The sequence below is a fragment of the Photinus pyralis genome, unplaced genomic scaffold (assembly GCF_008802855.1).
Source record: "Photinus pyralis isolate 1611_PpyrPB1 unplaced genomic scaffold, Ppyr1.3 Ppyr1.4_LG4, whole genome shotgun sequence".
In the NCBI taxonomy this organism is placed as follows: domain Eukaryota; kingdom Metazoa; phylum Arthropoda; class Insecta; order Coleoptera; family Lampyridae; genus Photinus; species Photinus pyralis.
Window position 1 is genome coordinate 10,203,941 of NW_022170511.1, and position 20,948 is coordinate 10,224,888.

At 36.7% G+C, this 20,948-nt stretch overlaps 2 protein-coding genes across 3 annotated transcripts in view; both read left to right on the plus strand.

Annotated features, from left to right (window-relative positions):
- Positions 1–444: 444 nt before the first annotated feature.
- Positions 445–1,189, plus strand: LOC116168487 (protein yippee-like 5). The gene is made up of 2 exons (XM_031484363.1): positions 445–818; positions 863–1,189. The coding sequence occupies exons 1-2, from the start codon at positions 618–620 to the stop codon at positions 1,025–1,027; spliced, it is 366 nt and encodes a 121-aa protein (XP_031340223.1). The 5' UTR covers positions 445–617; the 3' UTR covers positions 1,028–1,189.
- Positions 1,190–1,314: 125 nt separating this feature from the next.
- LOC116168486 overlaps positions 1,315–20,948 on the plus strand; it is a 30,486-nt gene continuing 10,852 nt past the window's right edge. The window contains exon 1 of one of the 2 annotated variants that reach the window (XM_031484361.1): positions 1,315–1,563. The gene's annotated coding sequence lies outside the window, so the exon portion shown is untranslated. Of the gene's footprint in view, positions 1,564–12,508; positions 12,530–20,948 lie in introns of those variants that run through there. The other variant, XM_031484362.1, reaches the window with a different exon arrangement.

The following is a 20,948-nucleotide window of genomic DNA, read 5'->3' on the forward strand; positions in this document are numbered from 1 at the left end:
GTTAAACATTAAGTTTTTATGGTACATTCTAGGACTGGCAACTTAATCTTAGGGTAACTATTTGATTACCTATGGTAATTGAATCGAGCGTAAACTTAAAAGACACATAGTTAGACAAGGCCCATTTTATTAGTTATGATGGTTTGACCATACTGCTACGGTGCTACGAATCCTTACCTTACCAAAAGAGACGGTACATAATGATTATTTTCCATATATAAGCCAATGCAGGTATCCCATTCTTTTATAGTATTACAGAGGTTATCCCCGATAGCCAACGCCAAATCCGATATGGTTTCATATGTTAAAGATTTATAAATATTCTCCTCCCAATAACCCACAGCATTATTGTGTTTAAAATTTTCCACGGCATTATTAAAGTGATCAACAAAATAATTCATACTGCACAAAAATAAACAACCCCATGGGAACTTTTAATTTCCACACTTTTACAGTTGGCAATACAATGATTTGTGTTTTGATAATTTGACGTTAATCAGCTGACCAATTCTAAAAATTAAAATAACATTTTGCATCTATATACCCAATTTTGCAGTGACAGACTGTGTGTACCAATTGGAAGTATCCCGCTTGTAGAGACCTTTTCTTTCATCATTATGGGGCGAATATTCCTGGAACATATGGGAGGGACTCGTCTCTTTTCCTGTGCCCGATGCGACACAAACCTGACAAACAGATCCGAGTTAATTAGCACAAGGTTTACAGGTGCAACTGGACGAGCATTCTTATTCAATAAGGTCGTTAATTTAACGTACAGCGAGGTTCAGGATAGAGTTATGCTAACCGGACGACACATGGTATTGTTTACGTTTCTCCAACCTTTAATGTAATCGACTTGCAGGTGAGAGACGTGTCTTGTAAATCGTGTGACTCGAAACTGGGCTGGATGTACGAGTTTGCAACCGAGGATAACCAAAGGTACAAGGAAGGAAGGGTAATTTTAGAACGCGCCTTGGTCACTGAAAGCGATGGAATGGAAGAGAGAACCTTTAATAATCGGAATTAGTTTAGTCTGAACGATTTTGCTGTAATTTCACTGCCATCATACAATGGCAACTTGACAAATGTCCTGCAAAAGCTCATTGTATTAGTATAAGTTATATAATAATTATTATATGTAATTTTTGTATTCGGTATCACTGAAGCTGATAATAAAAGTTTAGGATAATTGGGAGTTTTTACAGAAAGAATGAGTTGTGACAATTTCAAAACAAATCAGAAGTTTGTTTTGGATTCTATAGCAAAATAAAAAAATCCACCAATAAAATTCAATGTCAACAATGTGTAGAGGGGGGCGGGGAACAGCTGACAATCTAACTAAACAGAGCACGGACATCTTGCAATTTGCAGTGCTTTACCGTAAATTAGTGCACGTAGTTTAGACTGACAGAAATGTAATTAGTGACTGATTGCCGAGGTAAAAAATAATTCGGAGGGTTATTTTTATGTGATCACTTTAACAATAGACCATCAGTCGGTGTGAAATTTTTAATCACCGTGACGTCATGTGATTGCGTTTTGTCATGGAGCACTAGATCGCAGGTAAATTTTTTGTTTTTATACTAATTGTAGACTATTTAAAACAAAGTAAGCTGTCAGGGTGAAGTCTAAAGATGCACCCTTTGTTTGATATCGTATTCGTGCACGTGATCGCTTAATTTCATTGAAAAAATAGCGAATTTCCAGTATATGGCGACACGGGGCCCATCGTCCTTGAAGAATAATTTGAATTATATCCTACCTTATGCTTCCGATATACAATTTTTTACTCGGTTAATGTTGTAGTTATTGAGTCTAATTCACCTCCCCTTGTATTCACCTGCGTTTATCTGACAAAATTGTTTAAAACTCTGCCAAGAAAGGAAAGTGTACAAGTGGGACGATTTCGCAATCGTACACAAGTTGAATCAACATTTTTCATATCTTCGTTTTCATATTCCTAAATTTAAAAGTGACATTGAATTGAAGACCAACCTACTTGTTTTGTTTCTATTAAATAAAGCTCTTCGATGATACAACGAGCTTTAATTTCACATTAACCTTCATATCGTATTATACCTACCTTGGGACACCTCGCACTTCGTATAAAATATTTAATATCAACTGCCTGAGCTTGTTTCCATTAAAGCTTGCCAGAATGTTTAAATGTTTATACAAAAGTGTGATTGAGCTCCCCCCCCCCGGTTTTTTATTTTTCAAAAATGATGTATATATGCTCTCCGGGTCTCTTCCCCCTGTTCTTTATGGTGACATCGAATTAGTAATTGGTTGCAGGTGTTCCTCGATAACAAAACAGGGAACTGTTTACAATTGGAAATCTATAAATAGTCTTAACAATAATTTTTTTCGAAGTTAATCCAGTTTCACCGTAATCGCTATCAATCGTTATCGAATATTTTCAATTTCCTTTGTTTTGTCAGTCAGTTTCTGGTATTCGGCAATTTGTGCATATCGAGGTGCATATTTAGGTCCTAAAAAACTATTATGTTTCAGGAAAATTTACCGATAACTTGCCGTCAATATTTTTCGGCATAATAATGAGAGTGAGACAAAACCTCTGCGACTCCATACTTATTATAAGTAATCGATTTATTGAATGATAACGACAGCAAAAGTGAAAAGCTAGCAAAAAACAAACAACCTAATGCTAACGCTAGGTGATTTGATCCCTATATGTGGGCGTGGAATGTATCGCGAATGGTTAGTTAGTGACACAAATTTTCACTTTTGATGCTGTAGTAATGCTCCAAGGTCGTGTCCTTGAAGAATACCTATGGGCGTGCTACCATGCAATTTTTGGGGAGTTTCCCAAAGTCATGAGTACGGTCCAATCTCATAATTTATTGGGATCAGTGATTTTTGCGAGGATTTTTTATACCTTTGGGGTGTATATTGTTAAATTTTAAGTTAGCTGATCACACAAATTCCTACCGCAATGCTAACAAAAAAAATAAATGAGACTCTCACCCCATTATTCGTCACTTCCACAACAAATTCAATGTTTATCAAACCCCACAAAAAATTAAAAACCCTCGTAAAAACCCAATGTCACTTAGGTACCTACCTACTTTTCTAATGCTTATACCTATACGATCGTCACGTTATGCGGACTTTTTTTAAATAACAAGTAAAACAAAAATAGCAATAAACTGCAATAATACCTTTAATTTTATAACGATCAATTTGAATGAAGCAAGACTCTAGGTACCGGTACAACATAAACACTTTTTTAAATTCCCAAAACTACGCGATCTCTACTCACCCCCTTACCCCTTTCATTGTTTCTTAGTGTGTCATTTATGTTAGTTGATTGGTGGAAAAGGTTTGCGTCGAGGGATGGTTATAAATCAAAAAGTAAAATAAGTGTCCTGAGGGAAATCGCGTTGAGTCGTGGGCGAAGTTAAGCGAAACACCTGTAAGTTACCGAAAGATCTTTTCTCGGATCTGTTTTACTGTGTGAGAAGGGAATTCGCGTTGAGCCGTAAGTGAAGTTAAGTCAACCACCTGTAAAGTACTGCAGGGTAGTTTTATAGTCGAGGTGACAATCGACATTCGTTTTTTTTCGGAGAGATTTCGCGCTGATACGTTAACGAAATAAAAATTAAATCCCGGATGAATCAAATTCTTGCGACCAGAGTATTTTTTCGGCAAAATTAAATTCTGATTAGGAATTTCGATTATTAATTATACAGGGTGATTCCTATAGTACCTGCCACCGTTTGGGAGCGTATAGGGGGTGCCTAGGGGAGTATTTTGATATAGGACACTTGGGGTCGGAAATCTAAAATAAGGGCGCCAGAACCAAATTTATCTTCTGGAATTTCACGCCTGTATGTAGGCAACCCAACCGACCGACGTTTCGCGCGGAGCGATGCAGAGCGAGTTAGCGCGAGGAAGCGACATGGGAGGGAAGGAGGGAAAACGACAGTCAAGAGCAATAACGTTTACAAGTGTTCAACGTGGCCACCGTTGTTCTCAATGCACTTCCTACATCTAGCCAACTATTATTATACTATTGCCATAGTGTTTATTCACTTGATACGCGTGGTTGCAGACGGGATTTCGTGGGTTTAAACAAAATTCTGATCAAGTGTCAGCCACACATCGCCGCCTGAGATCGCTCCGTGTGCACCGCCGGCCGGTTGGGTTGCCTACCCACAGGCGCGAAATTCCAGAAGGTAAATTTGGCTCTGGCACCCTTATTTTAGATTTCCGACCCCAAGTGTCCTATATCAAAATACTCCCCTACGCACCACCTACACGCTCCCAAACGGTGGCAGGTACTATAGGAATCACCCTGTATGTTGCCTTGTTCCCAAGCGGTCACCGGTCCAAGTACTGACCCCGTCCGACGTTGCTTAATTGAACGGACGAGAACCGGTGTTTTCAACGTTGTATGGGCATTGGCGGGAAAATTACTGTTCTATGGGACACAATTGTGGAATCTTTTCTTAATAAAAGAGCACATGCGACGCGATTTCGCAATTTTGGGCTTTAGGCACTTTTAAAAGATCGTTAAACACCTTTCGCATACTTGACTGTAGGTGCGTCAAGATCGCATTGAGAAAATGCGTTTGAGTCCTGTAAGATGCAAAAAACAATAGAATCCAAAACAAACCAATTTTCAATTATCTATATACCAATACAATACAATAGTATATTGAAAGACAAGTGTTACAATGCGACCTATTGTAATATGGCTATCTTGTGGCACGAGTGGCGACGCGAAGCGTAGCCACGAGTGTCCGCAAGATAGGAGTATTACAATAAAGCATTGTAACACGCGTTTTTCATACTATTTTTTCTATTTCGGTGCTTTAATTTAATTAAAAAAATCATTATCAGAAACTATAGAGAACATTAGAACTAACATGTTTTATGTTGGGAACACTTTTTATGCCGTTAAGTTTTAGGTTGGCAGCGTAGTAAGACTTGACATTTTGAAGTTCAAACATGGAAGTACCCAACGAAGTACCTACTTGTACTAACTAGTAACTGCCAACTTAAGAAATGAGTTACCAAAAAAAACGACTATAATCACTGTCTTTGTACAACTGTTTTCGGCCTAAAACAGTTGTACAAAATCATCATTGTGACACCGAAATAGAAAAAATTCGTTTTAAGATATAACATGCAGATTACATTGAATTCTGTTTGCTTTGAGCTCGGAAGCTGTTCTGTCAAGAATTTGGCAAATGCTTCATTTTTTTCCCCGCGGGCAGCGAAGTTTGGCGTTTCCTACAGAAGGTAAATATCAAATTTACCCCTTTTAGAAACTTAATAGTTATAAACACCTCCAATGTTAGTAATTGCCTGTTTGCAGGTGTTCGTCGATAACGAAACAAGGAACTTTAATTATTTACAATTGGAAATCTATAAATAGACCAACAATAAATTTTTTCGAAGTATTTCACTATTGCGAATTGCAATAAATAAACACTATCGAATAACGAGTGCCATTCCTTTCTTTTAATGTCCAAGTCATCGTCTTGTATTCGTGTAATTTGTGTATTTTTTTGCGGTAAATAATTTTTTGAGTAAGATTAGATCAAACATTTTGATCTAAGTGGTTAAATTTCAATGTGAATTTAGTGGTAATTTGCTGGTGCCCTGGACTATAGCGTGACGAGCACATGTTTAAGAAAAGAGAACAATATTCTGAATACGGCGCTGTAGGCACGGCGCACTTCACACCGCTTGCTTAAGTTTCCGTGTGTGATAAGCACACAAGTAAACAATTTTGCTATTTCTCTCACTCAGTTTATATTTTTAACTTCCTAGCATGAGCTAGGTTGCTATTGCGATCACCATTTTTTGGGCTTCTCAAAATTTCATCAAATTTCGACGTATTACATCATTTTAAGCATCTTTCAAAAAAGAAAACTTCTTTCCGTCAGTATGTATGTGTTTCATTTGTTTAATCTTCCAAGGCCTACCTAAAAGTGTAGGGTCCTTTTCCAAACAATCTCGACAGATACCGGAAATACATCAAATATGATACAATTTAAGCATTTTTATTAATTAATTAATTAATCTCATTTTCCCAATATTTGAAGTTAGGGACGAGATTTTGAAAAACGGTTTTCACTGGATGTGATTTAGCTACTTTTTCATAAAGAAAAAGTCATATCGTTCTATTTGATTTTTTTAGGATTTTGGGTCATAGTGTCAAAACTAGCCCCCTAACGGAGAAGGATTCAACTGAATTAACTATATTTTGGTTGATTCTCATTACCCAAGGAATGCTTTTTTCAACCATACCAAATTTGTTAAAATCGGTCAAACTGTTAAGAAGTTAAAGCAGGTCTCGAAGCAGGTTATTGCAAAAACAATTGAAAACCATCTTTGTTTTTGAAATAACTGAGTTTTTGTTTCGTGGTGGTCAATTTTAGAACTTGAAAATATTTTCCAGCGATTCTTCAAAACCGATTTACCCAATAATTTTTTTTACCACTAAGTCATACGACGAACGGTTCCTGAGATATGGTCGAGGGCTTATTGGGTCACCCGGTACGTGCGTACGTTGTCAATTTTCCGAGGTAACGGCTCGACGGATTCGGTTCAAATTTTGGATATGTATATTCGGCATATGGGAACGAAAAATAACGGGCCGGATTTTTGAAAAAAAAATTTTGGAGCGTCGCAATGGCATCGAACTTTTTCAAATAGCAACCTAAAACGTTTATTAAGTTATTCGACAGCCCTTATCTTTCTTTGTACAAACTACAATCATTGTGTCAGGTTTTATTACAAAACAGAAAAAAAATGTCAAAGTTAAAAAACGAGTTAAAATACTAAAAAATTAATTATATGTTGCCTTGTGATATTAAAAAAAAAAGAAAAGCAAGAGACAAATATGAGCAAAAATTACCACCAATCCAAGTACTGACCGGAACCGACGGTGCTGAACTTCGGTGATTGTACGAGAACCTCGAGCACTTTGAGCACTTTTTAAAAGATCGGTAAACAATTTTCGCCTGCTTGACGGAAAATGCATCAGGGTCGCAGAGGAAAAATGCGTTGGGTCGTGTGTTAAGAACAAGATGCACAAAACAATAGAAGGAATCCAATATAACTAAATTGAATTGTGTTTAGGCTTAGTTTTAAAATCGATATCGAAGTGATAAATAGTGAAATTCGCGCTCATTGTTAAATCTACGTGTCATAAATGTGACCAGAAGTAAGTTATCAATCAATCTATTTAAGGACCGTTTCAAATTTAGTCCATCGTTAATAGCGTCAGTTCCTGTAAACATTACATTAATTTTGTATAAATAAACATTTATATATATCGCATATTACAGTGTACATTGCAACATCAAAAAGTGAGTGTGGAAAAAGTCACACCCAGACCATGGTGTATAATAGACCCAGACTCATTTATGAACAATTCTGCGGAAAATTTCCCTAAGGACTTAATCCTTTTTGCATTAAATAGCGAATACTCTGAATGTGATGTGATTCCACCATCCTCACCCATTACCTATCCCTATTAATATCAATAACTTTTGCAATTTGTGCGGACCTTGTCTACTTTTACTTTTACCTCTAGTAGTGTTCAACTAATTTTGGTTTAAAAAATGCGATTTATTTACCTATAAGTACTTGCTTTTTCTTTTATAATTACTATATGCCAGAGTGTTCTTTGATGTAAATACGGAAGGGGCTGATTCTTTGACTTATTTTGTGACTAAAAATTCATAGCTATAAACATAGGTCCTCAAACCCGTCATTACTGATCTACAGGGTGTTAAAATTTCAAGATTCCTGCATTTTCGAGGTATTTCGGTGAAATTTGAAATAAGTTACGATGAAGGGCTTACATCACTGGGCAATGGTAGTGGGATGTACTTACAATTGTACAGAGTGTTGTTTTTCAGAGGTCAAATTCCATTTTCGACTTTTGAACTTTTCGGTGCACCACTGATCGATTTTAAAATAAGAGTTTGGTTTTCTGATTTATTTGGAAACTGTTTGGTTTCTTGTAATTTTTCCGTATTTGCGACCGTTATCGAAAAATGAAATCTATTTTCGGTAGTTAGATAAATGAAAGGAACATTTTTTAAATGGTCCAGTAGGCCCTGGCTTTATTTAGATAATCTCTTAATTGTATTAGTTTTGACAGTTATACTATGCGATCAAAAATGAGTTGCTGTCGAGTCGCCTTTGAAATTTTTGTTTACATGGAAAATGGTATTTAACTTGAACTTCCAAAGGCGACTCGACAGCAACTCATTTTTGATCGCCCGTTATTTGGGAGCGTCCCGTATATTTTTTACAACGTTTAACAAATGTGTACATAAAACCTTTATCACGGAGCTCAAAAATATTTGTATTCCACCCTAATTTGTCAATTGACATGGAATTATCAACGCGTTTTTCAAAATTGCTGTGATGAGGCAAGTATTCAAATTCAAAAATTGGAATTGATAAAAAAAGTTTATAAAAATGCGTTTGATTTCAATTTTTCAAATCACGTTTATCAATTTGACGTGAAGATAGCAGGAATTTCTAAAATTGGATTTCTGAAATAGCCATGGGAACTCAAAAATTGGAAATTATACGTTGAGAACCTTAAAAAACCCCGTAAATATGGTTAGAATTTTTGAGCGTTTATTTAGCAAGTTGACATCAAGTCAGCAATGCATGTTTGAAATTTGAAAAATATTACATAAAATCCCGATAGACATCGAGGCGCCCTGAAAGATTAGTCATCGGCCATGTAGAACGAAGGTGGATGTGACGGGAAATATGTCGTGTTTTGTTCGAGAACATTCGGGAGCACTCCTGAACACCCGAGTTTGCTATATACATAAACAACTTGAATTGCATTTCAGGACAGTTCGAATTTTAATACTGAAGCAATAAATAGTTTGCGCTGTTATAAATTAATCAATTTCAAGACAGTTATTTATTTATTATTAATTAATTGTAAATAGATAAATTACGTAATTAAGCTTACGTTACAGTACATTGAAAAACCTCAAAATGATAAAACCTTGACCAATTTCGAGCTCAAACTTGTCATGCCAACTTCACAACTTGACATTACAGCGTGGCATGGATATTCTTAATCAAGAAAATCCTACTCCCCTTTTGACTCCTCCATTAAAAGTAAAAGCTATTTTTTTAATTAATGAGTGGTAGCCGTAAGGAAGGCATTTGCGTCCTTATTAAAAGGCGACATAGGTAGACGTTAAAAGGGGAGAAGCAAGCAAAATGGTAATTGGTAGGTAACCGGTAGGAACCTAACCACAGCAATAAATTGACAATAAGTAAACACTACATATATGATGTGCTGCTTTTTATTTAACAGTTTTGGATGGTTTGAGTCCCAAGTTGACGGTCATAAACAAGCCTACAATATGATTAAAAAAGGTTCTTCTCCCAAAATTAACAATTTCTCTTGTTGCCCCCGGGAAAATTTCATGATAAATTAATGTTGATAAATTGCAACATATTTCCTGTATTATAAAATGTACATAGTTTCTATAATTATCTATTCAAATAAACAAACCCATTAAATTATGTTAATCTTTAGAGAAGTAAATAGTTTTTATATCTCTTTATGCGTTCTTTTTCTTTTCATTCCAATTATTAAAAGTAGAGGTAAAGGCTACATCATCCAGATGTGAGTGGAATGTAACCTAATTGCTAATAATTTGATGTACCTCCTGTAGCAATAAGCGTATAATTTTGCTTCAGAAAGTGTGGCGAAGAGGAGTAAACTGCAGGATTGATTACATCTGCGATTGCAGTTGCCACGAACTACGTTGATGTCTCGTAGCAAATAAAACCACGAATGCAAAAATTTTTAGAGAATTTGAAACTTCCTGTATAATTTCCGCAAGGGACACATTTCGGCCCGCCTTTGTTCCTGGCATACGTCAACGACATATCTTCGATATTCTCCTCAAATCATGCCCTTTTTGCTGACGATCTTAAGCTCTACAGACCTATCGAGAACACCCTGGATGTGCTGATCCTTCAACAAGATTTGGTACAACTTGAAATGTGGGTATTAGATAATGATTTGCAACTGAACTTAACCAAATGTTGTTCAATTTGTTTTTCGAAGAAATCATCGCCTTCTGTTCCGCTCTACCATCTTTGTGGCAAGAACTTCAACATGTGGGCATCATCAAGGACCTGGGGGTAGTACTTGACACAAAATTGAATTTCCAGCATCACTACGATCATGTTATTTCGAAGGCTAGCAAAATGGTTGGGCTCATTCGTCGCCAATGTAAGGATTTCTTCAACATAACCGCACTGAGGACTTTATACTTCTCCCTGGTTAGGTCGCATCTGGACTATTGCTGCACGATCTGGTCACCATACTACTTAACTCACGTCAATCGGTTGGAAAAGATACAGAACAATTTTCTTCGCCTTATAAAGTACAAATTCCTTCTTCATGGAATCATTTTGGATCGCACTGAAAATGTCCGACTTTACTTGGGAATACTGACTCTTAAACAGAGGAGAAATTTACTTACCGCATGTTTTGGTTTCAAACTACTAAATGGTCACCTAAACTGTCCGGATATTTTATCCACTATTAATTTAAACGTACCGATTTGTTCGTTCGGCTCGACTTCTACATGCACGACAATGCCGAACGCTATACTTCCAAAACAGCCCTTTAAACCGCATGGTTGACCTGATCAACAGCTTACATCTGAAAATCGATTTCTTCGGACTGCCACTAGCCGCCTTCAAACGTACTGGGAATTCACTGTTGATCCAATAAACAAGTTTTTCGCTATCTCTCCTACACGTCGATCTTGTCCTTCGTTTTATTGATTTATGTTGTGTATTTTATTGTGTATCACTATAATTTTAATTTGTATGCAAAATGCCTTGTAGCGTTAATAAATTATTATTATTATTATTAATAATACGTCAAATTCAAAAATTCCTGGGATATTTATTTAGTGTTTTAGAAAGGGGGACTAAGTGATCCATACTTTATAATGTTGTTGAGTGAAGTATTTGGGGGTAAAGCAATTATCTTGTTAAGTAATTAGCAACCCCTAGCAAGGCTTAGAAATTTGCTTAGAAATGTTCCAAGTTGGCTGTCCGGAACAACTTACATTTCGCATTTTCCGAGTATGTGAAATGTTTCTTCCGTCATTCTTTTACAGACATTGCACGTGGAATGAAATAGTTAATTATTGGATGTGTCGATTTTAATTATGTAGTAATGAATTAAATCTAATTAAAAGTAATTACATTGTCTATTATTTTCAGTGTGGATATTTGCTTTGAGGATTGTTAAGAGTTGTCGTTCGAGATCCACTGATCATTCAAAATTGTCAGCTGTCAGAAATGTTCTGGTTGTAATACTACCCGACTATCTCAAAGATCAATAAATTCGAACAATAATCGATCAAAATTTTAATTTAATCGTGTTACTTAACTGCTATGTAGGTCGTATACTCGTATTGGTTATCATGTGAAGTGCATAATACCGTTTTTAATCTTCTACGGCCTATAACAACCCCTTAGAGGGCATAGAAAGAGGTAGAGATGAAAAATTCAATTACGTTTGCTGTTGACAAAATGACCCATACTTCTGAAACGAGTAACTGTTTACTGCATCTATTGTAACGGGCAGTTACAAACCCGGGACTGAAATACCCGATCCTACTAATAATTCATGATTTTTACATATTGTTGTATAAACTACAAGGGGGTGTCGCTTCTTCTATAGGTTGAAACAGTGCCGAAGATAATAGCGACCCTGCGTTAAAAATGTACGTGTTGTTAACGTAATTTCGGTTTAAGCATTGGAAATAGCAGTCGGGATATCCTGTACTTATGTAAAATGGTCCAATTTATTTGGTAGGAGCTGGGGAAATTGTCTTTCGAATAGATGCAAAGTTGGAAAATTTGTTAAAATGTCATTTTAATGTTTTTTTTTGTTATTGTAAACTTGAAATTATTTGTCATAATGGTATTTGTTGTACCTAGTGAGTATCATAAATGTTGGACGCATAAGTAAGGAAACATTTAATCGTAATCGCGACGTAAGGTAAACATTTTATCTGGTCAGATGTTTTGTAAAAAGGCGTTATCGGACTAATTAATTGGCCTTGTTTACTAACAACGCCACGTGCAAGATAACGAATGCAGGTGTTTGAGAGTTCGGACGATGGTGGTGGAAATAGCGAGCGACGGCGGCGAACAACGATGTGGAGCTTGTTAATGGAGGTGGTTTCACCTTAAAAGTAGGAAAAGTGGCTCATAAACGATGCTGTTTTCGGATCGATTATAAAATCGACGTTTCGCCAAATAAAAAAGTTGATAGTCTTGCACCTGAAGTTGTTACGCATGCGGTTCCGTAGTTGAAAAGACAAAGACGTCCAGTTTTAAGTATTAGTGTTTAATTTAAAATTGTAGCCATATTAATTATTTAACCTCATCAAACAAATTATTTGATTACCAAAGTTATGTGATAAACAAATCTGAGTTGTAAAAACGGTCAGCTCTGTGTGAAGTGTTGGTAAGTAATTATTTTTCTTGAGTTTTCTCGATTTGTCCGTTTTGTTTTTTTTCTTACAGGTTTTGTTTTTGTATTAGTGGAGTTCACAAAATGTATGCTAGAATAAATTCTTGTAATTTATTGTTTATTAATCAATTATTATGTGTCCATTTGAATCTAAATTTAAGATCCAGATGGAGTTTTATTTTTGTGTGTCAGTGTTTTCTAGTTTCATTTTATACGAGTGTTAATTTCAACTCAAAATTTGATTAATGACTCATTAGAATTTACGGAGTTTACACACGAAACATAAACATAGCATTTTATAAACAAAACACATTGCGGAATTTTGCAAGTGCGGACAAACTGCGAAAGTCAAGCACGGCCCTTGGAAAAACAACACCCTGTAGATTCTCACTACCAATTCACATGATCAATTAAGCTCTTAAGCGTAGCTTATAATTCAAATTTGAGCAAAATATCAAAAATCTTGAAATTTTAACACCCTGAAGATCGGCAACAAAACGTTTGCGGACCTATGTTTACATGAACTTTTAGCCATAAAATAAGCTAAATAATTAACCCTTTCCGTACTAAATTTCCAACACCCATAAAGCCAAACGGTACTGTTTTGAATACAAATAAAAAAAACTAAATAGCGGTATCCCCTAGGTCGTCCAACCTCGGAAGTAGAGATGGATCCACTATGACGATTCAAAATGATTGACCCGAAAGGACAGTCTATATAAAATCCTAGCTCCCGTATGGCACTCGAAAAACTAGTTGATCCGACGATAAATCTCAATGTTATAGAATATTTGCGCACAATCGACTGCTTTAGACACGTGACGAATTACGTTTTGTATTTTTATTATAAGTCCATTCACTTTTGAAATATTACGATGATAAAATTTATTTCCCACGTGTATAACTGCGACCACACACTAGCTAAATTTTATTTTATTTATTATTCTGTAAAGCTTAAAGTATTTCTTTCTTTAAATATATATTTATGAAAAATGGGTTAAGTGGAAGAGCAGAAGGAGCTTGGACAACTACTATTTGAACTTCGCCCTTTTAGTTACTATTGCTCTCGCAATGTATTCATATGTAATTGTTTTTGTTTACTTAGTTGATAATATAGGTGCAATATGTAACCAAATAAAGGTGTTATTATTATTATTAAGTTTTACGCAGTTGTTCGTATTCACCACGAATTTCCTGTCTCAGAAATTAAAGTTTATTTAAGGTCACACGATTTCAATTCTTTGTGGGTTAAAACTTAATTCTATTCGTATTTATATCTTAATAGTTTCGAAACCGTAAATTATCCTTTGTGTATAATGAGGGCCACTAAAAACTTTAATTCGCGCTTTTTTAAACCTTACGCATTTGTTTAACACGTACTCAATTTCGCTACTGTAGGCGCCCGCATCTTTTTTCCGCAACTAATACACACTCGATTATTGGAGTTGTCCCACCAATATATAAAACCTTTTCTTACCGCTCAACGCGAACGCTCTCGCGATTAACACCCATCTCGTGGGTCAAACCTTTTCCACCAATTTGACATGAATGCTCGATAACTGCTAAATGAACAAAATCGTATCGTAATCGAATCCTTCGCGTCACATCCCACGACTCACCGGCGCCGCCAACTTTCAAACGCATTCACAAAGTCAGGACTGTATTTCAAGATCACTCAGCCACATACGATATCGAAAAAATTTAAGAAAAATTCGAATCCAAAAAATTCCGTAACGAAATGTAGAAAATTGCCATGAGATGTGGATGATAGAACGAGTTACAAACATATTTTACAAATATGCACCCAAAAAGTATCTCGTTTGGAAGTTGTTGCTAAGAGTCCTTCAGCGCATTTTTATTGTTTACATTTTGTCCGTCCGTCCGAACCCACGTCTGCGGTTTAGACCTACTTGCACGGAAATTGTCTTGAAATTTTTTGCCATAGGTAGTTTATACCTGAATGGTATTAAGTTACGTTGTATGTTATGAAGTGTTTTAACTTCTCTATTTTGAATTGTGATTCTCTCCGCCATATTGAATTTTTTATTTATAGCTAAATTTCCTTTCACGAAAAGTCAAATGTATGGTTTCGGTACCGATAACGTAAAAATTGATGCTTCACCATGTTGGATGGAATTTTTGTAGTTACTGGATTGGGTACTAGTGTGAACTTGGCCCCCCAACTTTAGAAAGCAATAATTTTCGTGATTGAAATCGATTGCGCTTCGTTTGCGCACAATTGCATTTTGTTTGCGCGCTTCCGGTTTCAAAATTACGAAGGAATCAAATTTGGGGGGGCCAACTTCACAACTGCCCCCCAAGTTTACAATTTTAACATTTTTTGTCTTGTGATCGTTTGCGCTTCGTTTGCGCATGTTTGCGCTACCAATACCTTCGTTTGCGCCCCCTTCGTTTTTGAGTTATTCCAAATACAAAATTCCATACTGGCCCCCCATTTTTCAAATTTGCCATTTTTTCCATTTGATCGTTTGCGCTTCGTTTGCGCGCTGCCGGTTTCAAAATTACGAAGGAATCAAATTCGGGGGGGCCAACTTCACGACTGCCCCCAAAGTTTACAAATTTCATTTTTTTTTCTTGTGATCGTTTGCGCTTCGTTTGCGCATGTTTGCGCTACCAATACCTTCGTTTGCGCCCCCGTCGTTTTTGAGTTATTCCAAATACAAAATTCCATACTGGCCTCCCATTTTTCAAATTTGCCATTTTTTTTCTTTTGATCATTTGAATATGAATAGTAGAAATACGTCACCTCTCACCGGTACCTGTACGTAGTGCCTCCGAAGCGGATGGCGCAGTAGCTACGCTCATCGACTGCTATGCGGGAGGTAGTGGGTTCGAATCCCGCAGCCGACTGCTCTGTCTTGGGTTTTGTCGGGGCGGGTTCCTCAAGTACACGTAGCTTCGCATAATGCCGTTCCCATCCCTAACTTTACCTATCCTTACATTCTATTCTGTATGAAGAGGGTCTGACAAGCCTGAGTAGCCCACCTCCGGGGTCCCTGTAGTCACGATGTCAGAGGAATGAAACACGATGACTTTTTAGCGCATTTGACAACTAAGTTAGGTGCGCTGTTGCAGCCACTTTCTCTGTCCGTCCGCCTGTCCGTCTGTCCGAGGCCTTAACTACTCATACAGTTTCCAAGATATTCGTTCTTTTTGCATTCACTAGCATATGGCTCTGGCACCTGATCAAAAAAATATTTTGACGATGCGCAGGCTGCGCAATATCAACTTTCTTATTTATTAATAGTTTTGTTGAAATTCTAAGTACAGATACTTCTACAAAAGTCAAACATATCGCAAATAGTAAACATTAAATGTGCACATGCGCGCAGACTGCGCAATGCCAACATTTATTTATATTATATATTTCTTTGAAATTTTAAGTACAGATGCTTCTAGTAAAGACAAACATATCCCGTATTGTACAAATCAGATGTGCTCATGGGGGGCCAGTATGGTATTTTGTATGTGGAATAACTCAAAAACGACGGGGGCGCGAACGAAGGTATTGCGCAAACAGCGCAAACGATCACAAGAAAAAAAAGTGAAATTTGTAAACTTGGAGAGAAGTCGTGAAGTTGGCATCCCCCGAATTTGATTCCTTCCTAATTTTGAAACCGGCAGCGCGCAAACAAAATGCAATTGTGCGCAAACGAAGCGCAAACGATCAAATGGGAAAAAAATGGCAAATTTGAAAAATGGGGGGCCAGTATAGAATTTTGAATTTGGAATAACTCAAAAACGACGGGGGCGCAAACGAAGGTATTGGTAGCGCAAACATGCGCAAACGAAGCGCAAACGATCTCAAGAAAAAAATGTCAAATTTGTAAACTTGGGGGGCAGTTGTGAAGTTGGCCCCCCCAAATTTGATTCCTTCGTAATTTTGAAACCGGCAGCGCGCAAACAAAATGCAATTGTGCGCAAACTTGCGCAAACGAAGCGCAATCGATTTCAATCACGAAAATTATTGCTTTCTAAAGTTGGGGGGCCAAGTTCACACAGGTGGATTGGGTACTATTACTTAATAAATCGATACCCTTTCAATCCGAATCTGCATCTGTTTTGCCGGGCGGATCGCAAATGTTGGAGCTTCTAAAAGATAAGGTCAGAGATACGTCAAAATATTATGATAGGCGTGTTATTTGCGTGAGCCTTATTTGTTTTTTGATATCTTTTCAAACGGGGTCAGAAAAAATAAAAACGAATATGGTTAATTTTGGTTTTTAGCGCATTTATGCAGATTTATTTGTAAAAAGGTAGCTTTTATTTCACTTTGGTCGACTGGCTGGCTGGCTGGCAGCAAATGCTAGACCGTAGAAGAAAGCTTGTAGAAAGACGAGAAGTGTACATGTACCTTCCGGGGCCGTGTAATTAACAGCTTTAGGGGCGGGGCTATGCCATGGGCTCGGCGACATCCCCGAGCGTGTTATGTTATCGTGGTGTTTTTTTCAGTTTTTTTCTATCTACTTCTACAGTATTGGTCGGATTGTTTTCAAATTGGTGTCGACGGAAAGATCTTGTAAACGCGCGTGACGGAGTTTTGTTTTTTTTCTTCTGGGCACGAAATTAACCACCTTTTGCACGGCGCGCGTTTTTGAGGGGTGGTTGACTTTGGGCGATCAAACGTTTCTGAGCTCTAATCTCGGTCTCTCTTTGTCGTGTCGCCAATAGAAGCTCGGACCATGAGAAGTGTCCAAAAGTTGAGTACTTCGTGTGCCTTAGGCAAACGTCCTGAAGTCGCTCGTTCTCTTTTCCGTAAAGATGGAACTGGTCTGAGAAAAAGATATGGGAAGTAAGATACCTCATCACATCCGGCTTTCAAATGGGGATATATTAAAATTGACATACAAAAAGGCATTTAAAAGCTAGTTCAAGAGGAGGATGAATTAATTAGTGCATTATCCAAGATCGGCAACAGTACGCAACTATAGTAATACCATAACCACAAGAAAATCGCTACCAATTTCGTTGAGAAACGTCAAAATGGATTGCCGTCATATCCAAAAGGTGAATATGTTTTGACCCGCTAGATTCCGTACCTACTTACATTGGTGATATACCTATTTATTACATTACTTACATTAATTGCGATACATTATATTTATTGCGATTTATGATTTCCGTCCTAACATAGCGAATAACTTATTAACTTACGTAATATTTCAGTGTTCGTCCTTTCTGCTTGACTTATATTCACAATGGCAATTATCTGTCGATTAATTATTTAGAAAAAAATCTTCAATCAAGAAGAGATTGATTCACATTGAACAGAATGTATAATAGAAACTTAATTATAAAGTGTGTTGATATTCTACACCACCATCGCAAATGAACCATATAATCTGTTATAAATATTGTGTAACAAAGAATGTATCTCATTCTCTGAATATTAATTTACAATTTGTATCATTAATTTCAAACTTACTACACGTCAACTTTTATGAGGATCTTATCTAACAAATCTACGACAGGTAATCTGGTAGTAGATAGAAAAGGTCACGTAGGTTTTATTTATTATTACATACCCATTTAGATGAAGTTATTAGTGATGCGTATCTCGTTTCTTGATGTTCATTAATTGAAAGGACATTTTCTTTCCATCGTAGCATTCGTAGCCCCTTTTTAAGTTGTGTCAGTTTCATCCTAAACGGAAACGAATTTGTCCGTTTGTATTTGGGCTTAAAATAATAAATGTTAATAACGAAAAAGAAGAATTTGGTCGAAACATTTCCTGGGCCTGCGCAGGCGCATTTCCCTCGAAACGTTTAAGTAACCTTAAAGAAGGAAGAGGTGGAAATTGAGTCTTGTAAGGAATCATTTGGCACAGAGAACGTATTTTGATTCTCAGGACAGATCGAACTAATGGTTTAAAAATCCGGACTACTACAAATTATGCCGTTAGTCATTTCATAAGAGAACGGATTTTCATCGATAGGAGTGGGGAACGCTTGTTAACGTAAGATACATCCAAAAACTACAATGCCAAAATCAAACCCAATTTCAATTAGTTAATTCGACCTTACGTACGTACCCCATTGATAAATGGGTTTCGGGTTGCGAAATAGGTAAATAAAAGATAGGTAATTATATTAAAACAAATGGCATAACCTAAAAAGAAACATGTTAACAAAGAAAGAAATACTTTACCTGAGGAGGATACAGTCCTCCCTATTCGCGTAAATACGCTTAGATAATTAATTTAAACAATTTTAGCGTGATGACTCTGGAATTCTCCAATATATCTTTCGCAAAAATTTCAACGACAAAAGCAAAAGTAATATCCACGCAATAGCAATGGTACCAACTACTCCTAACACACTAAGAGCGCATTAAGTCAATCACTCAAACCAAGAGTAGGTACATTAAACAAAACAATGGGACGTTACACATGTTAGAGGCTGAGTGGATCCCCCGCGCGATAAAACATCGAAGGTGGTCTGACGGGTGCGAAAATCAAATCCATGTACTCTCACTTTGAAGTTTCGTGTCCTAATCACTACATCACTTCACTCGTGATATTTAAATACAAAATAAATGCGCACACAGCACAGTCAAGTACTGTGAACTACGAAATTTTATGTTAGAAATAATGTCTTAGATACGCCTTGACAAAGGATACCAAAATTCAGCTTCGTGAAATCTTATGCCTTTCCATTCAAAATCAGGCAAAAATAATAGCACATCTTTCAATGTCTCAGTTAATGGGTATGGAAATTTCCACTCTTGTTCTTGGAAAAACGATATGCTTCCTTATAAACGTGGTGATCTCTTTTCTATCATTTTATTTTATTTTTTTAAGTGGGCGGGGTTTCAACAGGGCTGCCGAGCCGAGCTTCCACAACACAGGTTGTCCCATTTAGAATTTTCAAGTTGGGAGTGTACCACTTTTGGGACACCCTGTATAAATAATATTACCAAATTTGAAGATTGTGAAAATGATTTAGACGGGGTCAGTCTTACACGTTCTTCAAAATTGTCACCATAAATACTATAAATAGGAAAACAAAAATTTTAAAAATTATATTTTCTTCCACATTAAAATCATTTAAGAACTTCAGCGGGATACTTTGTCTGGTGTAAATTGCGTCAGAAATATACTTCGTGTTAAACGTTTTCTTACGCTCATACCAGGTTGGATGTTTTACAAAACCAGCCAATATAATAAACATATCTGAAACAAACCCCACGAACCACGGAAAAACTACATACATTTTTGTGGTCTTTTATGTTTGTTTGATATTGTGTTATTTCAACCACAAGTAGTCTTGATAACATTGTGAATGTCATTTACGTGAGTCGATACTCCGAACGCTTACCTTTAAAACTCGTATTTCTCTGCCACTACCAAAACGAGTAAAAACACGCAGCTGTTGTAACGCGTTGGTAAACAATGCGTGCGCCTTTCGAAATCGTCGAGTTGTAATTCATGACTTACTTTGAAAGAGGCTAGGAGATTTTTGACTGTTTTTTTATTTCACGATACACTTGAGACACGATGGATAAGGAAGAAAAAAGCGTTGTCTCAATGAATTGCCGGCCCTTGTGGCGCAGTGGAGTGGAAGCTGAACTACAGTACTGAGGGTCCCTGGTTCGAATCCGGATTTGAGCGTGGATATTTGTAAGCGTATAGATGGTTTTACTTCAGGGTTGATCCTGTGTCGGAGGGTTGCTTTTTTAATTTTTAGTGGTGAAAGTAACTTTAGAATTGTAGATTCGGGCGTCTGGTCGATTGAAATCATCGTTCAATCAGTTGAATGAACGTCAAATTACATTAAGGGAAATAATTTATCATTTATTAACCAGTTTCGTCCTTAAAAGCCACCCCATACAGTAATTATAATTAAACAATATATCTTCAAAATGTTCTTTAACAAGCCAGGAGGGATCAAATATCACTGGTTTTTGTGAAAGTGTGGATTGGTAGATTCAACCTTTTAATCGAAGTCTTTAAATAAATATGGATTGATGTTCTGAGGGTTAAATTATGATGAATTGGAAATGTTCAACTCCTAAAAACCACTATATGAATTAAAAAATAATCATGAAAAATGTTGTGACTAAGTCAATAAAAAAAGAAAGCAACTGAGATTGCTTAATGAAGCAGCTCAGATTGAAGTTCTTGGCCAATTTGCCATAATCACTCAATGTCAACATTTAGTTTTTTTTGTTAATTATTGAATTTTTCTTAAATTGTCTTATATTGACTTTATTGGTACCACTGGAAACCTTTCCACGATGTGTCACAAGTATGTGGTTGCCATTAAGGTTTTTTGAAGAGGAGGGGGGGGGGGGTTGTCACTCATAAAGTCATTCTAGTTCCCCCTCGATACCGCCGAAACGGTTTTGCGCGATTTTCAATATCTTCTTTGGTTTGGAAAATATGACCGACTGC